The sequence below is a fragment of the Python bivittatus genome, unplaced genomic scaffold (genome assembly GCF_059951505.1).
Source record: "Python bivittatus isolate LINGU-HERP-01145 unplaced genomic scaffold, Pbiv_v1 ctg000080_np1212, whole genome shotgun sequence".
NCBI classification, from domain to species: Eukaryota; Metazoa; Chordata; class Lepidosauria; order Squamata; family Pythonidae; genus Python; species Python bivittatus.
In genome coordinates, this window is record NW_028277035.1 from 1,088,480 (window position 1) to 1,107,820 (window position 19,341).

General features: G+C 41.3%; 1 protein-coding gene across 1 annotated transcript in view; it reads right to left on the bottom strand.

The window, feature by feature from the left end:
- The window catches only part of GRIN2C (glutamate ionotropic receptor NMDA type subunit 2C), a 60,232-nt gene that overhangs the window by 24,564 nt on the left and 16,327 nt on the right, over nt 1-19,341 (bottom strand). Inside the window, exons 4-6 of the mRNA XM_088134738.1 lie at nt 17,263-17,474; nt 9,642-9,810; nt 7,731-7,884 (exon numbers count right to left, since the gene is read on the bottom strand). Coding sequence (XP_087990864.1) covers nt 7,731-7,884; nt 9,642-9,810; nt 17,263-17,474 — 535 coding nt within the window. The remainder of the gene's footprint in view (nt 1-7,730; nt 7,885-9,641; nt 9,811-17,262; nt 17,475-19,341) is intronic.

Genomic DNA, 19,341 nt, shown 5'->3' on the forward strand with positions numbered 1-19,341 from the left:
CCAGTTGCTCATGTTCATTGAACTTGTATTTGATTCTGAATTGGTTTGATGAAATCTCCACTCATCCAGGAATTAGCCCATAACAGGTTCTCAAGAAATACTGTCTTTATGTGAAAAGATTTATTGTGGAGAATAATAGAGTCCACTCAATTGTTAAGTAACCTTCTTTTGACATTCTAGGCCAATCAATCACTTGTCAGCTCAAAAGGCAAACACAGATGTACGTGTTAAGGATAGTGTTTCAATTCTTTTAGGAAAATGACAGCATTGTGAGATGAAATTCACTTGCTCAGTAACACACGATGAGATGCTAATTTGCACTGTGACAGGTTTTAAGCCACAGCTGATGAAAGGCAGGACATAGTCATGAGAGGAGCTGCACATTTGTTGCATAAATTCCCATAGTCTTTTGGTCATCTGCTAGTTATTCTTTCTCAGCCCAGTCTACCTCAAAGGATTGCTGTTGCAGGGATAAGGAACAGGAGGAGGGAGTGCTGCAAGCCTTCAATTCCTGAAAGAAAGGCAACGAGTGAATGATTGAATGAATGAATGAATGAATGAATGAATGAATGAATGAATGAATGAATGAATCTGTTCTCCAGAGCAAGAGGCTCAGTAAGAAATCTTGACATAAAAGCTAGTAGAGAGAAACAGCGGGAAAGGTGAGACAGGAAATCATAACCACTTTGACTCTGATTGCAAGCTCACTAGATGGTTTTCTAAAAATGATTAGCTAGCCATGCCAGAGGCTATAGATAGCCAAGTCAAGCTCTGTTTGATACAGTTTCATATTTTCCACTTCCTCAAAGCATCAGTTGTTCTAGGAGCAGTGCTGCTCGGTTTTTCTTTCCTCTACAGCAAAGCCCATTAGAGTCTTACAGTTTATTTTTCTGTATTATTTGTTAAATTTTTAAAAATACAAAAGTGGAGGCAAGCTGCACTCCTACCAAGCAGCAAATCCACATCTTGGAGTGGATCTTGAGAGAAAGAGATCCCATGATGCTACCCATTTCTTTTCTTCTGCATGTTCCATACTTAATGTTTCCCTTTGGGACAGACACATCTTATTTATCATTTTTTGTAGCATGTCACAACCCAATTTTGATCTCTTGAATTTTTCTTGAAACTTTTTTGTCCTTTGCCTCTCACGCAAAAAAACATAAAAACCCCCAAATTTCAAAGAGGCTAAAGCTATATAGCAATGTCTTTATCAGTCTGTAACTTATCAATGTGTCTGTTGTAACTGAGCTTTCACTTTGAGTGAGAATGCTGCTATTTCTTAAAGGAAGTTTTTGTCCAATGCAGCCAAGCTGACCTTGAGAAACTAAGCAGGGTCAGATCTGGATGGAAGATTGCCAGAAAATCCCAGGGCTGTAGACCGGACTGGAAAGTTGAAAAAACATCCCATAAGGCAGCAATGGGAAACCAGCGACATGGATGGAGCTGAATTTGACTTGAAGGAGATTTGATTTTATTACTTGTCTAACAGCTCTAGAAGGGAAGAAAGCTGCTTTTTGTGGCTTTCCATTCAGAAGAATCATATTACCATTTCCTTCTTCCCCCCTCCAACCTATCCTACAATAGGTCTAAACATTTCTGAAGTTACTGACATAATTGTGAAATGGCACTTTATGTCACTTACTTATATGCACATGAGTGCACTTGCACAGACTATAAGATCTTGGTAGAGTCACAGCTTGCCTCTCTTACTACTTAATCTCAGCTGAAGCTTAAATTTTCTCTTGACTCTTTGCCTGGCCCATCTTGACTTTGTCAATGTTGCAGCTACTTTTGACATTCAGGAAGACCTTCCAACAAAAGAGAATATATGTAGCTCAGGGTTTAACTGTGGAGTCCTTGGTGCTCTCTGAGCTTGGTTGTTTGCTTGGAGATGTTTCATTACCCACCTAGATAACATCATCAGTACTCCTTGCACTGATGACAGTTACCTAGCCAGGTAATGAAATGTCTGCAAGCAAACAACCAAGCTCAGAGAGCACCAAGGACTCCGCAGGAAGACCTTCTTTCTGCAACATCCAATAAACCAGAGAGCCTGTTCAGTTCAGAAGCCAGAATGTCAGTCATGGGTCAGGAAGAGCTATCAAGTGAGGAGGAGGCCAGGGTCATAGGCCTTGAGGATAAGCTACAGAATTGGGCCTTGAGGTAAATATATCCCAGCATTTCATTCATTTTATTGCTAAACCATGGTAAACATTAACTGTGGCTTGTAAATGTTAACAATGATTTGTTGCATGACACAACTACCTTCCATCTATTTCCTGCTCCTGGTATAGGGAAAGTGATGTGTCCCTTTCAATCTCTAAGAACTCTCCTTTTCACAACTTTCCAATTAGATGTCTGTATCAGAAAATGGTCAATTAGCTCCCAGAAATTTCTCTCTGAGAAAGAAAAGGGTTCCTTCTCTACCATTATCCAATAAAAGTCTCTTTGAGAAAGAAAAGGGTTCCTTCTCTACCATTATCCAATAAAAGTCGCTGACACTACCATACGTTCTAATTAATATGTAACAAGTACATAATTTAAGCTTTTAACTCTCTCCCTCTGTATGTGTAACAGGATATCCAAGGAATGAACCCCAAACTAAAAGAAACAAAGGACACTAAAATAGAAAAGTACTGACATACTGTAAACTGAGGCCATTAAGTAGTGATTAAGTATCACTAAACTTGGATGATCGACACTAAACAAGATTTTGCCAGAGGGATGCTAACAAGCATGAGAAAAACAAAGCTTTCATTTTTTCTGTCAAATGAACTTTCTCCAATCTAGATGATATGACATCCTTTTTTAAAACTTGCCCTAGTTTTCACTTCATACCTCTTCCAAACTACTCTTAAGATACCAGAAGGTGATTTGATATTTGAGAGCTTACATGAGCTCAGCCGCACAAATACAGTGGAGCAATGATCAGTCAGAATGAATCATCAGAGCAATAAATTGTTATCTTTTCTCCAAGAAGCATGAAATAATTCATAAAATCAGTGATGAAAATGACTGAATCTTAACTTTGTAAAATCTTTTTGCAAATTAGGATGAAGGCAAGAAATGTAAAATATGTGCCTTGCTTAAATTTATACTATCAAGGCACCCAAAAATAATACGATCAGAGAGACTAGGCCTGTGAAGCCAGATATACAAAATAAGTTGGCCAGGTACCTAGCCTGGTTCAGTTTCATGCATACTTTAATAACTGTGAAAACAGCCTTCAGTGCCCAAAGGCAACCCTTTCTTCCCCTTCTGCCTTATTTTTAAAGAAACTCATTAACTGCTTAGCTATAGATATTCTTAGCTAGAATGCAGGCTAGCCTAAATCCTCATCTATAGAAATCTGGCCAAAGACTTTGAAGGTGGCTCTGCTTCACCTCTCAGGAATTCAAGAGTTCTTAGTACTTAACACAATCCTTCTAGAAATCCTTCAAGCACCTGAAGACAGAGCCAATGGGATACTATTAACTCCACCTCTTCTGATTGGAAGGCGAGGCTTAACTTTTATTTTTTATTTTATTTTGCCATCCAATAGAGACTAAACTCTCCTCCTCAGTCTTAGCTTGCCTTCTGAAGAAGAATGGCTTACTTGTGGCTCTATTTTAGGCTAAGGGATCAAAAAATGAGAACAAGAGAAAGAGCAAGGAGGAGGAGAACTACAAAATGAAGAAGTGAAAAAATACTTTTAGAAACAGAGAAAGAAGAAGTCAAATACAAACTGGCAGAGAAAGATCTACATCTTGCCCTTTCCATTTCCTGCCTTTTCCCCGAGTCTTTTCCTTGTGTCATTGGCAAGATTGGGAGGATGATGACAGTGGCCATAGATATGGCGCCATCAGTACATTTTCATTCCAGACCATCTCATTGATTCCTGTTCCAAAAACAAAAACCTGCCGATCTCAACTGTGCCTGACAGTCCCACAGACAGTGGCCAATTCCTTGTTCTGGTGGCTGGAGCCAGTCAGTCTGACTAGAGAGATGTCATTTAGACAGCTGAATAGAGAACAGCTAACCATAGGCTGGGGAAGCCATCTTCAGTCCTGCTCAGCCTAAAGCCAATAGTCCCAGTTGTAACTGCCAATTAATCGCCTGGAACTGAGAGCAGTTTTGTTTGGCACTGATGGACCTGGAGTCTCTGATGAGGGGAAGAGATATTCAGATAAGAACAGGATCACAACAAAGGCCTACATCATGACAGATGGAAGGGCCTTCAGAAGAAGGCGGACAGATGCAGACAGACATCTAACCTCCATGTTGGCAGAATACAACAGGGTGTTTTTCAGAGAAAAAGTACATACACTCAGAGATCTTCCAGAAGATATTGAAAGATGGAAAGTCTCCTTAGTTAGCCTATTTGCAACAGTGGTAACAATGAACAACAGGCAGTGCAGTTGTTTATTCTCCTGTTTCCGGAACAATAGGGCAGAGGGAATTGATACACCATTGCCAGAGGTTCTTCTCTACACTTTTTCTTCCAAAACATCAACCCTGCCCAGTATACCACAAAAGATAAAGTTTCTCAGGATGCCAGTAAATTTGTTTATCCCATTCCAGCCCAGGAGGCTGTTGTTTTCAGCAGTAATGAAGATGAGCAAACAAACAAATAAATCACACATACATACATACATACATACATACATACATACATACATACAACCTTTATGGCATTTGCCAGTTCAAACAGATTTGTTGAACCAGTAACCAATTCCTCATCCAGATCCAGAGTGGTTATGATTTTGTGCCTGGAGATTCAGCAACTTTAACAGGTATGAACTCCAACTCCCAGAATTCCCCAGCCAGCATGGGGAATTGGAGTCCACACCTCTCAAAGTTGCCAAGGCTGAGAAACACTAGTCTAGAGTAGAGAGAAAAGTACTATGTTCCGCCAATAGATGGGTCATTGGTGTATGACCAGCTAGCAACAACCAGCTTCCTGAGGGCATTACTGCCCACTTGGCCAGAAGAATGGCTGCGTCAATAGTCCTGTCAGGTGAGCAGCCCTGGTAAACATTTGTAAGGTGACCTATAAAAGGTTGTACAATAGGCAAGTTCACATTTCAGTGCACCATTCTGCAAAAGGTGCCTACATTTTTTCTGATCCTTACCCCTGGCTACTGCTATAGTTAATCCTCTTCTGCCAGTTCCATGTTCCGGTGATCAAAATGCTTTTCTCACCGAAGTTGGACCTGATGGTCCCACCCAGGCAAGGACTTCTTAAGAGTCATTACAGGCATCTGCAAGAAATGCTTATGTCCACTATGGACCACCTAGTTGTTTATTGATAGTTATACCACATGTTTTGGGCGCAGTTGGATTTGAATAATAAAACTTTTGCTTAGGCTACTTTTCAGCTGAAGTCAATTCATGTGACTGAGGAGGATGGATTAGCCTTCCTGGATGGTCAAAAAAGTTTAACCCCTGCCTTCTAGCTAGAAAAGGTGGGGTTAACACCCTCATTTGGGATTTAGCTTTGGTGACCAGATGGTTAACTTCCCAGTAAATCCAAGTACCATTTGATCTTGTCTTCAAAACCCCCAAGAAAGGGAATCCCTTGGATAACTTTTCTATGGATAAATTTAAAAGCCAATGGAGGCTCTTAAGCTCTTTAACTTAATGTTTGAAGAAAATGTAATAAAGCAGATAATAAGACTACACATTTCTATGTAGCTAGGGGGGAAAAAAGAATGATTATTACTGCCTGGAATAAATTTATGAAGAACAAATTGTACTCATCTAAGGTGGTTTCCTTTTCTGATGGAATAAACTTCATGTAGCAGATAAGGAGAACAAATTAATATAATATATCTTGCTAATTCAAATTTTCAAGTCCTGCTATCTTAGTGTTGGAAGGGGAATTTAGTTTGCAACTTATCATGATGATATCAATTTTCCAATTTGCTTTTCTCTACACCCTTTTCTTTTATACTATTTCCATTTATATGACTTTTCTTGTCAATTCCCAAAGCAAATTGCAATACATACATGTTCACTTGCTTCTTACCTTGTCTTTTTTTCCAAAACATCTGAAACTATTATTTCATGACAAATTCCTCCCAATTCATTTGCATGCTTTGCTCTATTAGCTAATTCTTCCAAATTTGTAATCATCAGCTCAAAATGTTAATCTGTAACTCTTGCACAATTTTCTAATGCGAAGGATTGGATCCCATGCATTTCAAGAACGTTCAGAACATCTTCTGTTTGGCCTGGTTTAGATAGACTATATTTTTGGGTGTAATTATTATCAGCAATGTTGCGAAACACCTTTTTAAAATTTGACACTGTGTTTTTGGCATTGTTCTTCTCATTCTCAGTTAAAGTCACTTACTGATATCTTCACATAATCAAATGTGTTTGCCTATGCTGCATTGCCTGTCATTCTCCTCACTGTATGAGACCTGATTTCATGCAAGAAAAGGTGCCTTTATATTCAGTTATCTTTCTTTTCTTCCAATGACCATAATTAAAGTAGTCAAATCTCATTAGATATGCAACATTTGATATCATATTCATTATGCAAATCCCCAATTTTTGGGGATCCTCATATTAATATTTTAGGAAGCAAGGAAAAGTGGCTTAGAAGCAGTAATATCCTGTTGTGTTATGTAAACATTAATGCCCAAGGTGTGACATATTCAAACATAATGTTTTGGAAAGTATTTCTATTCCCCCAAATCACTATTTTCACACTGAAAATTTAAACGAAAGAATATTAAATATCTAACTGTATGTTCATATAGCAAGTCAAAACTCTTCACCTGATACAAATTTACATCAGGAAATCATTTCCTCCTTTTTTATTGCCAGGTGTGAATGGCATTCCTTATGCAATCAAAGCACAAGTTATGCAGGTCCCCAAAATACTTAGGGGATGTGTGTGTAAAAGTGATTTAAGAAAATCTCAAAACAGTTCAGTGGGGACTGAGCATGCTCAATATAGAAAGGGGGACAGAAAACGGAACAGAGTATCAAGGTTTAGGGTATGAATTATTTACTTTCTTACTTGCATGAGATTATAGCCAGGTCCTGTCCTGAGACTTTGAGTGGTTAAGAATTCCCCAAGAAAATAATAAGATTAAACTACAAATATAAAATTAAAAATTAACATTAAACAACAGTCAAATAAAAACCAAGGACTGGCACCCTCATTCACCCTCAGGAACATCTATTGCATCTTCAAACACTTTACAGAAGAGCCAGGTCTCTGAAATACTAACAGGTTGGGACCATTGTTATATCCAGGGTAAACTGTTCCAATGGAAGGGAGCCATCAACCTATCACTGACATTCTCAGGGAGGCACCCATAACATGCCCTCTCTATTAGTTATCACTGGATGGGCAGAATTCAGTTGGAGTAGGCAGCCTCATAGATACTCAGGCCCCAAACCATACCAAGATTTAAAGGTGATAATTAGCACCTTGAATTGCACCCAGAAGTCAACTGGTAACCAATGAAGCTCCTGCCATGGAGGAGACACACGGGTAACATGAAGAGAACCCATCACCACATGAACTGCCACATTTTGAACCAGCTGTAGATTCCAAGTTGTCTTCAAGGGCAACCAGTGTAGAATTAATTACAGTGGTAAAGATGTGAGGTGAGAAGGATATAAGTGACCATCTATAACCAACTAGCATAATGCACAGAAGCATTTCATATGGCCATATTTTGTTACAAACCTCAGTTTTTAAGCATTGTCTGCATATGTTTGTTTGCTCTCACCTAGAAAAGCAGAGGGTGAGACAGTCCCATTGCTTCTAGCTACCATGACACTAATACCCGTCTCCACAAAAGGTACAGAGAAATCTATAATTTGTGAGCGTTCCTCATTGATGGTGAGAGACCCAATGGCCATATCTGCTCGCTTGTAATATACCTAGAAGGTTGAGGAACAGAAAAAGAGGACATGAATAATAATGTCATTCAACAGAACCAGCTCCAAATGGTAAATTTATACTGATAAATTTCTGTCTGCTTTTAGTCTGCATCTCTTAGCAAATTAAAGGGTGAAAGGTAAATATGACCTGAAGTCAATTTTGACTCCTGGTGACTTTGTGAATGCATCCATATGGTTTCTTGGCAACAGTGTGGACATGGTTTGAATGTAGTTTGATTGTTGTTGTGAGCCATCCAGAGTTGTGCTTCAAGATGGGCAGCCATACAAATCTGTTAAATAAATAAATGGTTTGCTGTTGTCTTCTTCCACAACATCTTTTTTAAAACTTCCCTAACTAGCCTACAGCCCTGTTATTCCTTGGAGGTCTCCTATTCAGGCACTAACTAGGCCCAACCCTGCTTAGCTTCCAAGCACAGACAAAGTTGGCCAGATGCTGCCCCCTGCTGAGGTTAAACCTTTGTGTCTATGCACACTTACTTGGGAGTAAGACTCACAGAACTCAGCGGGACTTATTTTCAAGGGGGGGGGGGGAAGGTTGTACAATGAAGAGACCTCTCTGCATGGCAAAGCTACAGATAGCATGATACTACCCTTATTTCAGATCAAGCGTGCATACTTGAAGAGAGATTTGCTGATTGAAAAGTTCCATACCTGGATGGGGCCAGCTCTTGAAAATGTGTTTATGCACCGTTAAGAAATAGCTTCCCACCATACCTGGCTCTCTCAACCCCATTTTCCCCTGTGCATGTCAGGACAGCCATTGATGTCCGCTTAGTACAGTCACCAGACAAGGAATAGGTTTGGCCAGAAATAGTGCTATGCTTGATTCTTGCACAACTCTGCCTTTTTCTCTGAAAGATAGCTTAGTCTTATTTACCAGCACACAGCTGAGCTACTTAGTGCTGCTCTGTTCACTCCCAAGGTCTTGAAATGCTTCTGAATAGACATCCAGTTCAGATGGATGAGTTCTTTCCTGGGCTAATGCAAAACAGGAGGAGAACACCAAAGTGTAATGTCTAGTGTAATGTCTCAATTTTTCTATTCCTTTTCAGGCAGCACAGAGAAGCCTGTCCCATGCCACTCACCTAGATGAGAAATCCTAAAACTATGCCGCCAGATTAGAAGACAGTCAAAATATCCCAGTCAGCACCAAGAGGTATGGCTCTTGACCCTCAAGCAATCTGTCTGTTATTCTATTCAAAGGATGGCATGGTTGCAGAGCAGCAGGGCTGAAGGCATACTGTTAATTGTATGTAATGGAAGGTATGCATTTTACTTATGCTTATCCCATAGGTCAAGAGACTTCACTCCTGGGTTAGTATATCTCCATGCCAACCTGAGTATAGGGTTCTAGGCCCACTTCTCATTCCACAAATTGTCCAAGAAAGAGGGTGGCTCCCTATTTGTAAAGCCATCTTCTCAAGGCTGAAGCCCATGAACCATGCTGCTGACGTCTGAGTGGCTGGGTCTTCTTTCTAGTTGAGGGATGCAGGAAGGATGTATGTGCATGGGGAAAAGTCATGCAGACTAGTTGTAGAGTTTTCATTGCTTTGGTTTAAGCTAAGTCAGCCTATAGGGGCAAAAGGCATGTGGTAGAGCCCAGAAGGACTGCATAACTTTAGAAGAGAACCAAAGTTTGAATTCTTTTTCACATGGCAAATATAGATGTACTAAACCTGCAGGTGTAGGTGGTTAAAATCCAAACAATGTGATTTTTAGAATACCTGACTCCTTACCTCACCAATCATGCCATTCCAGAAACCATCCACTATTTTACCATGTTTCCCATTTGTCACCAGATAGAGATCATAGGAGAACTTCACAGTCTTGGCTAGTTTCTTTAGGATGTCAATGCAAAAACCTTTGCAGCAGAGTTTGGTATAGGGGTCCATAGGTTCATTCCCACTGAAAAAAGATGAGAAGATACTTGACAATCATGCTGATCCTCTGTGTCCCCTGAGCAAGTCATGCCAGGACTATGCACAATTGCTTAAGACAAAGCCCTGAGACATCCTAAACTTAAATCACTGGGCCCTGGCATGTTTCCTCAGAGCCACACTGTAGTCACTAGCCCAGTTCCTCTACTCCAAAATAAATACAGCTAAAGCATTACTTGGATGTGGCAGTCTTGTATCCTTACTGCTGTCTACAGTCCCGTTGTCTTTAGAAAAACACAGTCATAAAGAATCAGCTTGCCAGCTTAGCATGGCACTGAATAATGGGGCATGCCATCACAGGCTATGACACATTGTAAATGAGCTGTGTAACTTCATCAGTGGCTAGAATGGCTAATGTTCCACATTTGTTATTTTCTAGAGCATCTCCTCGGCCATTACAGAAGGCTGTGATGCCTACACACAAATGCTCACACATGCTCCAGCTGTCAACATGTACTTTTTCTATTATTGTTCTCTCTCTCTCTCTTATATATATATAAATTCCCCTCTCACCCCTATGAGTGGTATGTGTCTTCCTCAATCTCGGGTCCTCTACCAGAGGCCTGGGAGTCTGAGGGTTCCGCACAGTATCTTAGCTGTTCCTAGCACTGCGCTCTTCTGGACAGAGAGCTCTGAGGTTGTTCCTGGGATCTGTTGGAGCCACTCTCCCAGCTTAGGAGTCATGGCCCCAAGTGCTCCTACCACCACTGGGACCACTGGCCTTGACTTTCCACATCTTCTCTAGTTCTTCCTTCAGGCCCTGGTACTTCTCCAGCTTCTCATGCTCCTTCTTCCTGATGTTGCTGTCACTTGGCACTGCTACATCTATCACTACCGCTGTCTTCTGGTCTTTGTCTACTACCACGATGTCTGGTTGATTAGCCAGTACCTGCCTGTCCGTCTGGATCTGGAAGTCCCACAGGATCTTAGCCCTGTTATTCTCCACGACCTTCTGTGGAATCTCCCATCTGGACTTGGGGGGGGTCTAGCCCATAGGCTGTGCAGATGTTCCTGTACACAATGCCAGCTACTTGGTTGTGCCGTTCAGTGTATGCTGTTCCTGCCTGCATCTTACACCCTGCCACTATGTGTTGGACTGTCTCTGAGGCCTCTTTGCCCAATCTGCACCTTGGGTCCTGTCTAGTGTGGTAGACCCCTGCTTCTATGGATCTGGTGCTTAGTGCCTGTTCTCATGCTGCTATGATCAGTGCCTCAGTGCTGTCTTTTAGTCCAGCCCTTTCCAGCCACTGATAGGATTTCCCAATGTCAGCCACCTCAGCTATCTGTCGATGATACATCCCATGTCTTGCCATGGCACTTCCTCTGCTTGAACCTCCTGCCTTGTCTGCTGCTGCCTGAGACATTCTCTCAGCAGCTGATCTTTGGGTGCCATCTTACTGATCTACTCCTGGATACTCCAGGTTTCGTCCAGGACAGTGGCTTTGACACTCATCAGACCCCATCCGCCCTCTTTGCGGCTGGTGTACAGTCTCTGGGTGCTGGACTTGGGGTGGAAACCTCCGTACATTGTGAGGAGCTTCCGGGTCTTCACATCGGCAGCCTCCATGTCTTCCTTTGGCCAGCTCACTATACCAGCAGGGTATCTGATGACTGGCAGGGCATACATGTTGATGGCATGGATCTTGTTCTTCCCATTGAGCTGGCTCTTCAGGACCTGTCTTATCCTTTGGTGGTACTTGGATGTTGCTATCTTCCTTGCCTCCTCCTCATGGTTCCCGTGTGACTGTGGGACACCAAGGTATTTATAGCCGGTCTCTATGTCTGCTATGTGGCCCACTGGTAGTTCCACTCCATTGGTCTTAACTACCTTCCCTCTCTTTACTATCATCCTGCCACACTTCTCCAGTCCGAATGACATCCCAATGTCCTCACTGTAGATCCTTGTCAGGTGGATCAGTGACTCGATGTCTCATTCACTCTTAGCATACAGCTTGATGTCATCCATGTAGAGGAGGTGGCTGATAGTGATTCCACTCTTGAACTTGTACCCATACCCAGACCTTGTGATTATCTGGCTGAGGGGGTTTAAGCCTATGCAGAACAGCAGTGGGGACAGTGCATCACCTTAGTATATGCCGCACTTGATGGCCACTTGTGCGAGCTGACTTGAGTTCATTTCCAGTGTTGTCTTCCACAGTCCCATTGAGTTCTTGAGGAAGGTCCTTAGTGTCCTGTTGAATTTGTACAGTGCCAGGCATTCACAGATCCATGTGTGCGGCATTGAGTCATAGGCTCTCCTGTAGTCAATCCAGGCTGTGCTCAGATTGGTCTGCCTAGACCTTGAGTCTCGGGCGACTGCCCTATCTATGAGTAACTGGTGTTTTGAGCCCTGGTGTTGTTCCCAATGCCCTTCTGAGCTGTGCTCATGTACTGGCCCATATGGTCTTGTAGCTTGGCAGCTATGATGCCTGATAGAACTTTCCATGTGGGGAGGCAGGTTATTGGCCGGTAGTTGGATGGTGCTGTTCCTTTGTGAGGGTCTTTCATGATCAGCACTGTCCTTCCTTGTGTTAGCCAGTCTGGGTGGGAGCCTGCTGCTAGCAGTTGGTTCATCTGTGCTGCTAGGCGTTCATGCACTGCTGTTAGTTTCTTTAGCCAGTAGGTGTGGATCATGTCTGGGCCAGGTGCTGTCCAGCTTTTCATGTTCTTGACCCGCTGTTGGATGTCTGCTACTGTGATGGCGACTGGTTCCTGTTCTGGGAGATTGCTGTGGTCTGCTTTCAGGTCTTGCAGCCACTTTGCACTGGTGTTATGCGTCTTCTCTTTCTCCCATATGTTCTTCCAGTACTGTTCAGTTTCCGCTGCTGGTGGCTCAGCTGTTACTCTGTGGTTGCACTGCAGTTGGGAGTACACTTTGGGTGGTTCTTTGGAGAACAGGGCATTTATCTTCTTGGCCTCTGCTTCTCTAGTGTATCTCCTTAGCCTGGTAGCCAGTGCTGTGAGCCTTTGTTTAGCAGTCTCTAGGGATTCAGATGGAGTCAGGCCCATGTATTTTTTCAGTAGCCGAGTCTTATCCTTAATCTCCACACGCTTCTGTAGTTCCACCAGCTGACTGACTTCTCTCCGAGTTGCATTGATCTTAGCCTCCAATCTCATTTTCCAGGGTGGGTATGTACTGCTGTTCTTCTTGGTCGTGTAGCCAAGCATTTCCAGGATTACAGCGGCTGTAGCATATACCAATTCATTGGTTTCAGTTATGGTGGTAGTAGGGATTGTCTGGAGGGCTCTGTTGGCATCTTCTAGCATACTATCTGATGGTACTTCTCCATTGAGCCTTGGTAATCGGACTCGAGGGTTGACTGTAGCTAGTTTATCCATGATCTTATGCCTCATATCAGCTGCTGTGCTCTGTAATGGAAGGGGTGGCAGTGACATTCCAGCTTCAGGTGTTGGTTGCACATCTGCTTGTTCTTCCAGGTCTGCTTGAGTCCGGGTTGTAATGTGGAGTTGGTCTATCTCAAGTTGTGAGAGCAGCTTCCTCTTCACTATGTTGAAGCGCTGGGTAGCTAGTTGTTTCTCAGTTAGTGTGGATGTAGGTCTTCTGTCTATCCAGAGTACCCTCATATATTTCATATATCCCCTCTCATTAGGTCTGCTGTTGTAGTAGCATTCCATCATTTCCAAGTTCTCTTGTCTCGTCCATGTATGGTTTGTTCTAGTAGCCCACTTAACATCAGATTGTCCTGGTTCCCCAACATCTGACACGGACCTTGTTAATCCAGGCGATGTCCGAGCCGGCATGACTCTCTTAGTTCATGTCACTCTCATATTTTGAGATAGGCAGGTGAAGCGTTAGGGGGTCTTTGCCCAAGGACCCCTACTGGTAAGGTAGGTACCAGCCGGGATTTGAACCCCGGTCTCCTGCATCAAAGGCGGTGTTCTAACCACTACGCTATCCACTTTCTTTCTTTCTTTCTCTCTCTCTCTCTCTCTCTCTCTCTCTCTCTCTCTCTCTCTCTCTCTATATATATATATATATATATATTTTATTAAGAATTTTTACATAAAGAAAACACAAGTGTAAAGAAGAATATGAAGAAAAAGAGAAAGAAGGCAAAGTGCAAAAAGCAAAGTGGAATAAGAAAGAAAAATAGTTGAACGAAAAAAAAAAGTGACTTCTGACCTTCTTTTCAACAAACTCATTCCTCCTCCCTCTTAGTATTACAAAAATCTCTTCAGCCCCTTATTTAGTCATTTTTCAATCATCAAAACCATAAATCATCACTTAACTTTTTTTTCCATTTTCAGCAAAAAGTCCATAAAAGGTTTCCAGTCTGTGGAGTCCTTGGGGTTCTCTGAGCTTGGTTGTTTTCTTGCAAACGTTTAGTTACCCAGCTAGGTAACATCTTCAGTGCTAGAATTGAGTGGGGTTTGCTCTCTGTTTATATACTGTGGCATGTCTTGCCAGTGTTGGTGGGGGTTTTGTTTTATTTTTTCCCTCTAGTAGTTCCTTGATTAGGGTATTGTTTACTGCTTGATTATATGTCTGGTGGTAATCTTGGTGTTAATCTCTGCTTATCTGGGTGATGATTGCTGGTGAGGAGATGTTCTGGTCTTTTGTTTTCCTTTCTATTGTCTCTTTTGAATAGTGTGTAGATGTTGTTTATCTCTATGTGCCTGTTGATGGCTGACTTGTCTGAATACCAAGCTTCCAAGAATTCCCTCGCATTTTTGGATTTAGTTTGGTCTAAGATGCTGACAGTTTCCCAGTTGAAACTATGGTTAAGTCTGTCCATGTGTTGTGAGATTAAGGAGTTTTCATCATGTCTTCTGCCTGCTAGTTGGTGTTCATGGATGCGTTCTGCAAGCCTCCTGCCTGTCTTTCCTACATAGTGGTTGTTACAATCCTTACACTGTATGTTGTAGATGACTCCTGTTTTTTCTTCTTGGGCTACTGGGTCTTTTGGTTTGCATAAGATGTTTTGGAGGGCTTTAGTTGTTTTGTGTGCTAAGGAGATGCCATGTGGTTGTAATACTCCTTAATCTCGCTTAACAACCATTTATTTAATGATGGCTCGAAGTTACAATGGCCTTGGAAAAAGTGCTTTACAACCTGTACTTGCATCACGTGACTGCAGGGGGTGGTGCAATGGTTTGTGACATTCGTTAGAAGTCCACCTTCAAACTCTTTGATATTATAAATCACAGCTAGATCATCTGTTTTGCAATTCTTAGAATCCCTTCTAAATTTCACTGCAGAATTTTGTTGGTGTAGCTACAAAATATTGATAGCATGGTTGTTCTGTTATCTCAGGAAATGATCTTCAAAACTGAACTAATACACTTCAAAATGCAAACTATTACTCCCAATCTTTTCTTCTAAAACTTGAGGAGAGAAAGTCAGAACAACCTGCCTTTTCCCCCACATGCCTGAGATAGCCATACCTGTTCTGCATCACCAGTCAACTCTCCCTTGACTTCAGTCATGAAGATTACCCATGTTTCAGAGGAAACAGCATTTTCTGCTCATCTGGGACTACCAATATTTTATTTTCAAATAGCACTATTAAATTACAGCTATTTAATTAATATAAAGCAGGATTCTTAATCTGAGGGCTACAGACCCTTGGGATCCATGGATAGATTTCAGGGGGTCCATGAACTGAGATGGGAAAATATATATTTCATAACCTTCATTTTCATAACCTGTAATTGAAATTCAACTTTTCATTCAATAATGAATTTAGGCAACAAAATAATATATGGCCTTTAGACTCCAAAACTGTTCATTAACTTCAATAAATCTCATTATCTAAAACCAGTATGCCCTAAAAAAGCAAAAACAATACATGTGATTGTGTAATGTACTCTCAAAGGTGTCCATTGTACAAAAAGGTTAAGAGTTCCTGGTGTAAAGTATGTGGAGCATGAAGCCAATAAAGGAAAATCGTCCTAACGTGTAAATGTAGCAATAGGAACACTTTGTTTAATTTGTATTTCCTCCTGCCTTGCAACTGTTAAAGTCCCTAGATCATGCCAGGAGGGGGGAAAAATGCTAGCAAGTGTAGGAACAGTTTGCAGCTAACTACCATCTTGGCTGTGGCACACATGAGTCATTTTCCCTGCTAAATGTTTCAAAAGTGTGATCTCCATTGACTGATAATCATTTTCATCAATCAAAACAACTTTCACTTCTAGTATCACCTTAGGAAGTGCACAAATGGCATTTCAAACAAATGGCAACTATTCCTCCATCTCTGACCTAATATCCATCATGTTTGTGTTCATTTTATGCAAATCCAGTTAACAGCATGAGATCAATTAAAACATAGCAATTCAATTCATGTATCCTGCTCTTTATATGTTTCCATTAGGATTCATATTGTTTCAGACAGAGGTGCAGAATAGGCACCAGGAAGTATATCTTGTCATATAACCAGTGCCAATCATTCCCGGTCTTTGACCCTGCCGGCTGGAAGGGATGAAAGCCATAATCCAACACATCTGGTAGGCAGCACATTGGGAAAGGCTGCACAACAGCTTCTTCTTAGCTTTGTGGGTGAATTGAAAGCCACCCCATACTAGTTACTTGAATGTTAGCCTTGGTCCTCTCACCCCATGCTTTAGATGGGTTGCCTGTTCTGAACTCATCCTTTAGTTTGGAAAGTTTTCAAAGCCTCCAACAGCTGCTATTCAGGCCTTCTCCCCATTTCTTCCGTCATGGAAAATCCAACAGTTTGGAGGATTGACGTGTTCCAGGTAGAGCTTAAAAAGAAAGGACACCCTCTCTCGGATGTTCACACCAAGTTAGATAAACATTTCCATCTTATCAGTACACCAGTAAGAAGGTAGAAGCAGCAGCAACACTGGACAGGCAAATGCATCAGTGACACCCAGGTTCTGCCACTGAGGGAGACACTTGTCTAATGATTTGGAGTCGCCTTTTGTTTCAGTTAATCTAAAGGGTTAAACCTCAATGGTTAAACCAGCTTCAACATTTGATTCCCTTGGTGAATCATGGAAAGTGGACATCTAGGCTCCAAATTTCACTATCGTAATAATAAAGATAATAGATCATGCCTGCCTCTCTATGATGGATATGTAGGATTAAATCTCCCATAATTCCCAGACAACACAATCAATGGCTCATGGATATCCTGGGTTGGGATTCTGGAGAAGTTGTCAAACCTATTTGAAGGGCACCAGGTTGGAAAATGCTTTATGATGAAACAGAAGGCAAGTAGAATTAGCTAGTGAATGACAGTGGCAATGAAGTATGTAATTAGTTGAGGAACAAAAATAATGTAACTAATTTACATGAGAAAACATGTTGGGGTCACTGGGAAAAGATACAATGAAACATTGGAAACCAGCCCCCTCCCTTTAGCAAGCCAACCCTCTGTTGGCTCCAGTCCCGCCTTCTACTATTCCATCCTTTAAATTCTTCCCTCTCATTTACCTTTCAGAGGAGTTGGTCTGTTTCCGGCAAGGGACTGTATTGCGGACACATACTCCAGTGGAAGGGTCTGTGTTCTCCACAATCACAAATGGTCTTTCTTCAAGGGTAGCCACTGTGAGGTGGCGATTATCTGACATGGGCTGCAGGAAGGATCCATAGCGTGGCCACACTGGGTATTCCATGCGGATAATTCCCTTTTCCCATTTCCCCACCTGTGCAGTAACAAAGAGTGAGAGATGCTGTTTGAACCATGTAAATAGAGCACTCTTGGATTTTTATATACCACTGTCAATAGGACATGTAAAAAGGGCTCCTTGAGAATCATCATCATCATCATCATCATCATCATCATCATCATCATCATCATCATCATGAGAGGAGACCATATGGAAGAAGAGCCAAATCTCTTTCTTACTTTACAGCTTAAAGAAAACCAGCAGCATGAAATGTTCCCTGAGGTCTACAAGATTAGAATATATACCAGAACAGATTCTAGAGCTCTGGGACTGGATACTGTTGACAGCCTTTGATCTACCCAAAAAAATATTTATAGCCTTTGGGCAGTCATAATCTAGAACAATTTGCCAAACAGTTTGACAGCAATGACTGACTAATGGGTGATCTGGGACTGTTAAAGTTCCATCTGTTTTATCTGGATACAGCAGTTAGAAATTTTATTTCTGTTATCCTCATTGATGGCAATCATTTTTGCACTCATGCTGCCAATGGCATTAAGCTCTAGCACTTACTTCACAAATAGATATTATTATATTAGCTTTAAACTGTGTTGGATTTCTAAATGACCTCGCAGAAATAGTCTATATAATGATATTTATTTACAAAGATTGCAAATAAATGTGATGTAACTCCTAGCAGAAAGATTTTGGATTTAAAATAGAGTAATGGGTGCAGAGATCTTCTTTGGTTCTGGGAACATTTGAACAACTCCAACAACTAGGTAGAAAATGGACTACCTTGACATGAAGCTCAGGCCTGCTGTTCTCCTGTGCTCTGTCACTAGTATTCCTGTTACTTAGACCCTACAGCCAACTGCTGAGTAATGCACCACCCCAGAAAACTTGAGGGCTATGTTTTATTTGCCTCCCTAGAGAAGCAATTGCTCAAGGAAGGAGCATAGGCACAGTCAAGGCATAGTAATTCCACTTGTTCATGGAAAGCAAAGAAAAATCTATTCATTCATCAGTATGATTGGATAACCATCCCCATCATGGATCCTATTTGAAACCAATACTGGAGTGTGCAGAAAGAACAAGAGGGAAGGGAGGGAGGGAGGACAAGGGTTTTGTGTGGCTAGATCAAAGTTGTAAAAACAATTGGGGCACTATAGTACAACCTTCTTGGATTTTGTGAAATACCAAAAATAAAGCTAGGATGTTTTCAAGCTTTTAAAAAATCCTGTTACAATTATTGTTATTTTACAAATTATATGCTTTATTAGATTTAATTTAAATATGTGTGTGTGCGTATGTTATTTTGTAGTCGAGTGTGCACATCTTATGTATACACACATGTGCATGCAACAAAAATGATATAATAATTAAAAAAAAACCTGGTTGCATTATTGTGGCCCAAGAAAACAAGAAGCATCTAGGAACATTTCTAAGATTTGTTTGTGATTCCCAGAAGCTCACCAATCCTAGCTTAAATATAAGATGAGTATTATGCCCCCCCCACCCATGTTCTTCTCTAGCTTGGTTTTTAAATCTGAAATCTTCAAAAGATCTTTTAAATCTTTTTTCTTTAAAAAAGAAAACTGGACACTGGTGATAAAAACACATTGCTAAAATGTTGGGAAAATCAAAAGGCCTTCATTTGATGCCGAAACAACATCAAAGTAGGCATTAGGTGATTCCTGTCTTGAAGAAAGCAGCATGATAGAAATATGGCCTTTTCCTCAGTCCATACACATTCTCTATTTGACAACAAGGGCCTTTCAAGCGTAACCTTCAAGACATTATATGGGTAGATCCCATGGAGATCTTTCAGATGTACCTCCCCAAAGCCTGAAATTTATTAAACATTTTGTCTATTTTTTAAAAAGTTTAAGTTAAACCTTAC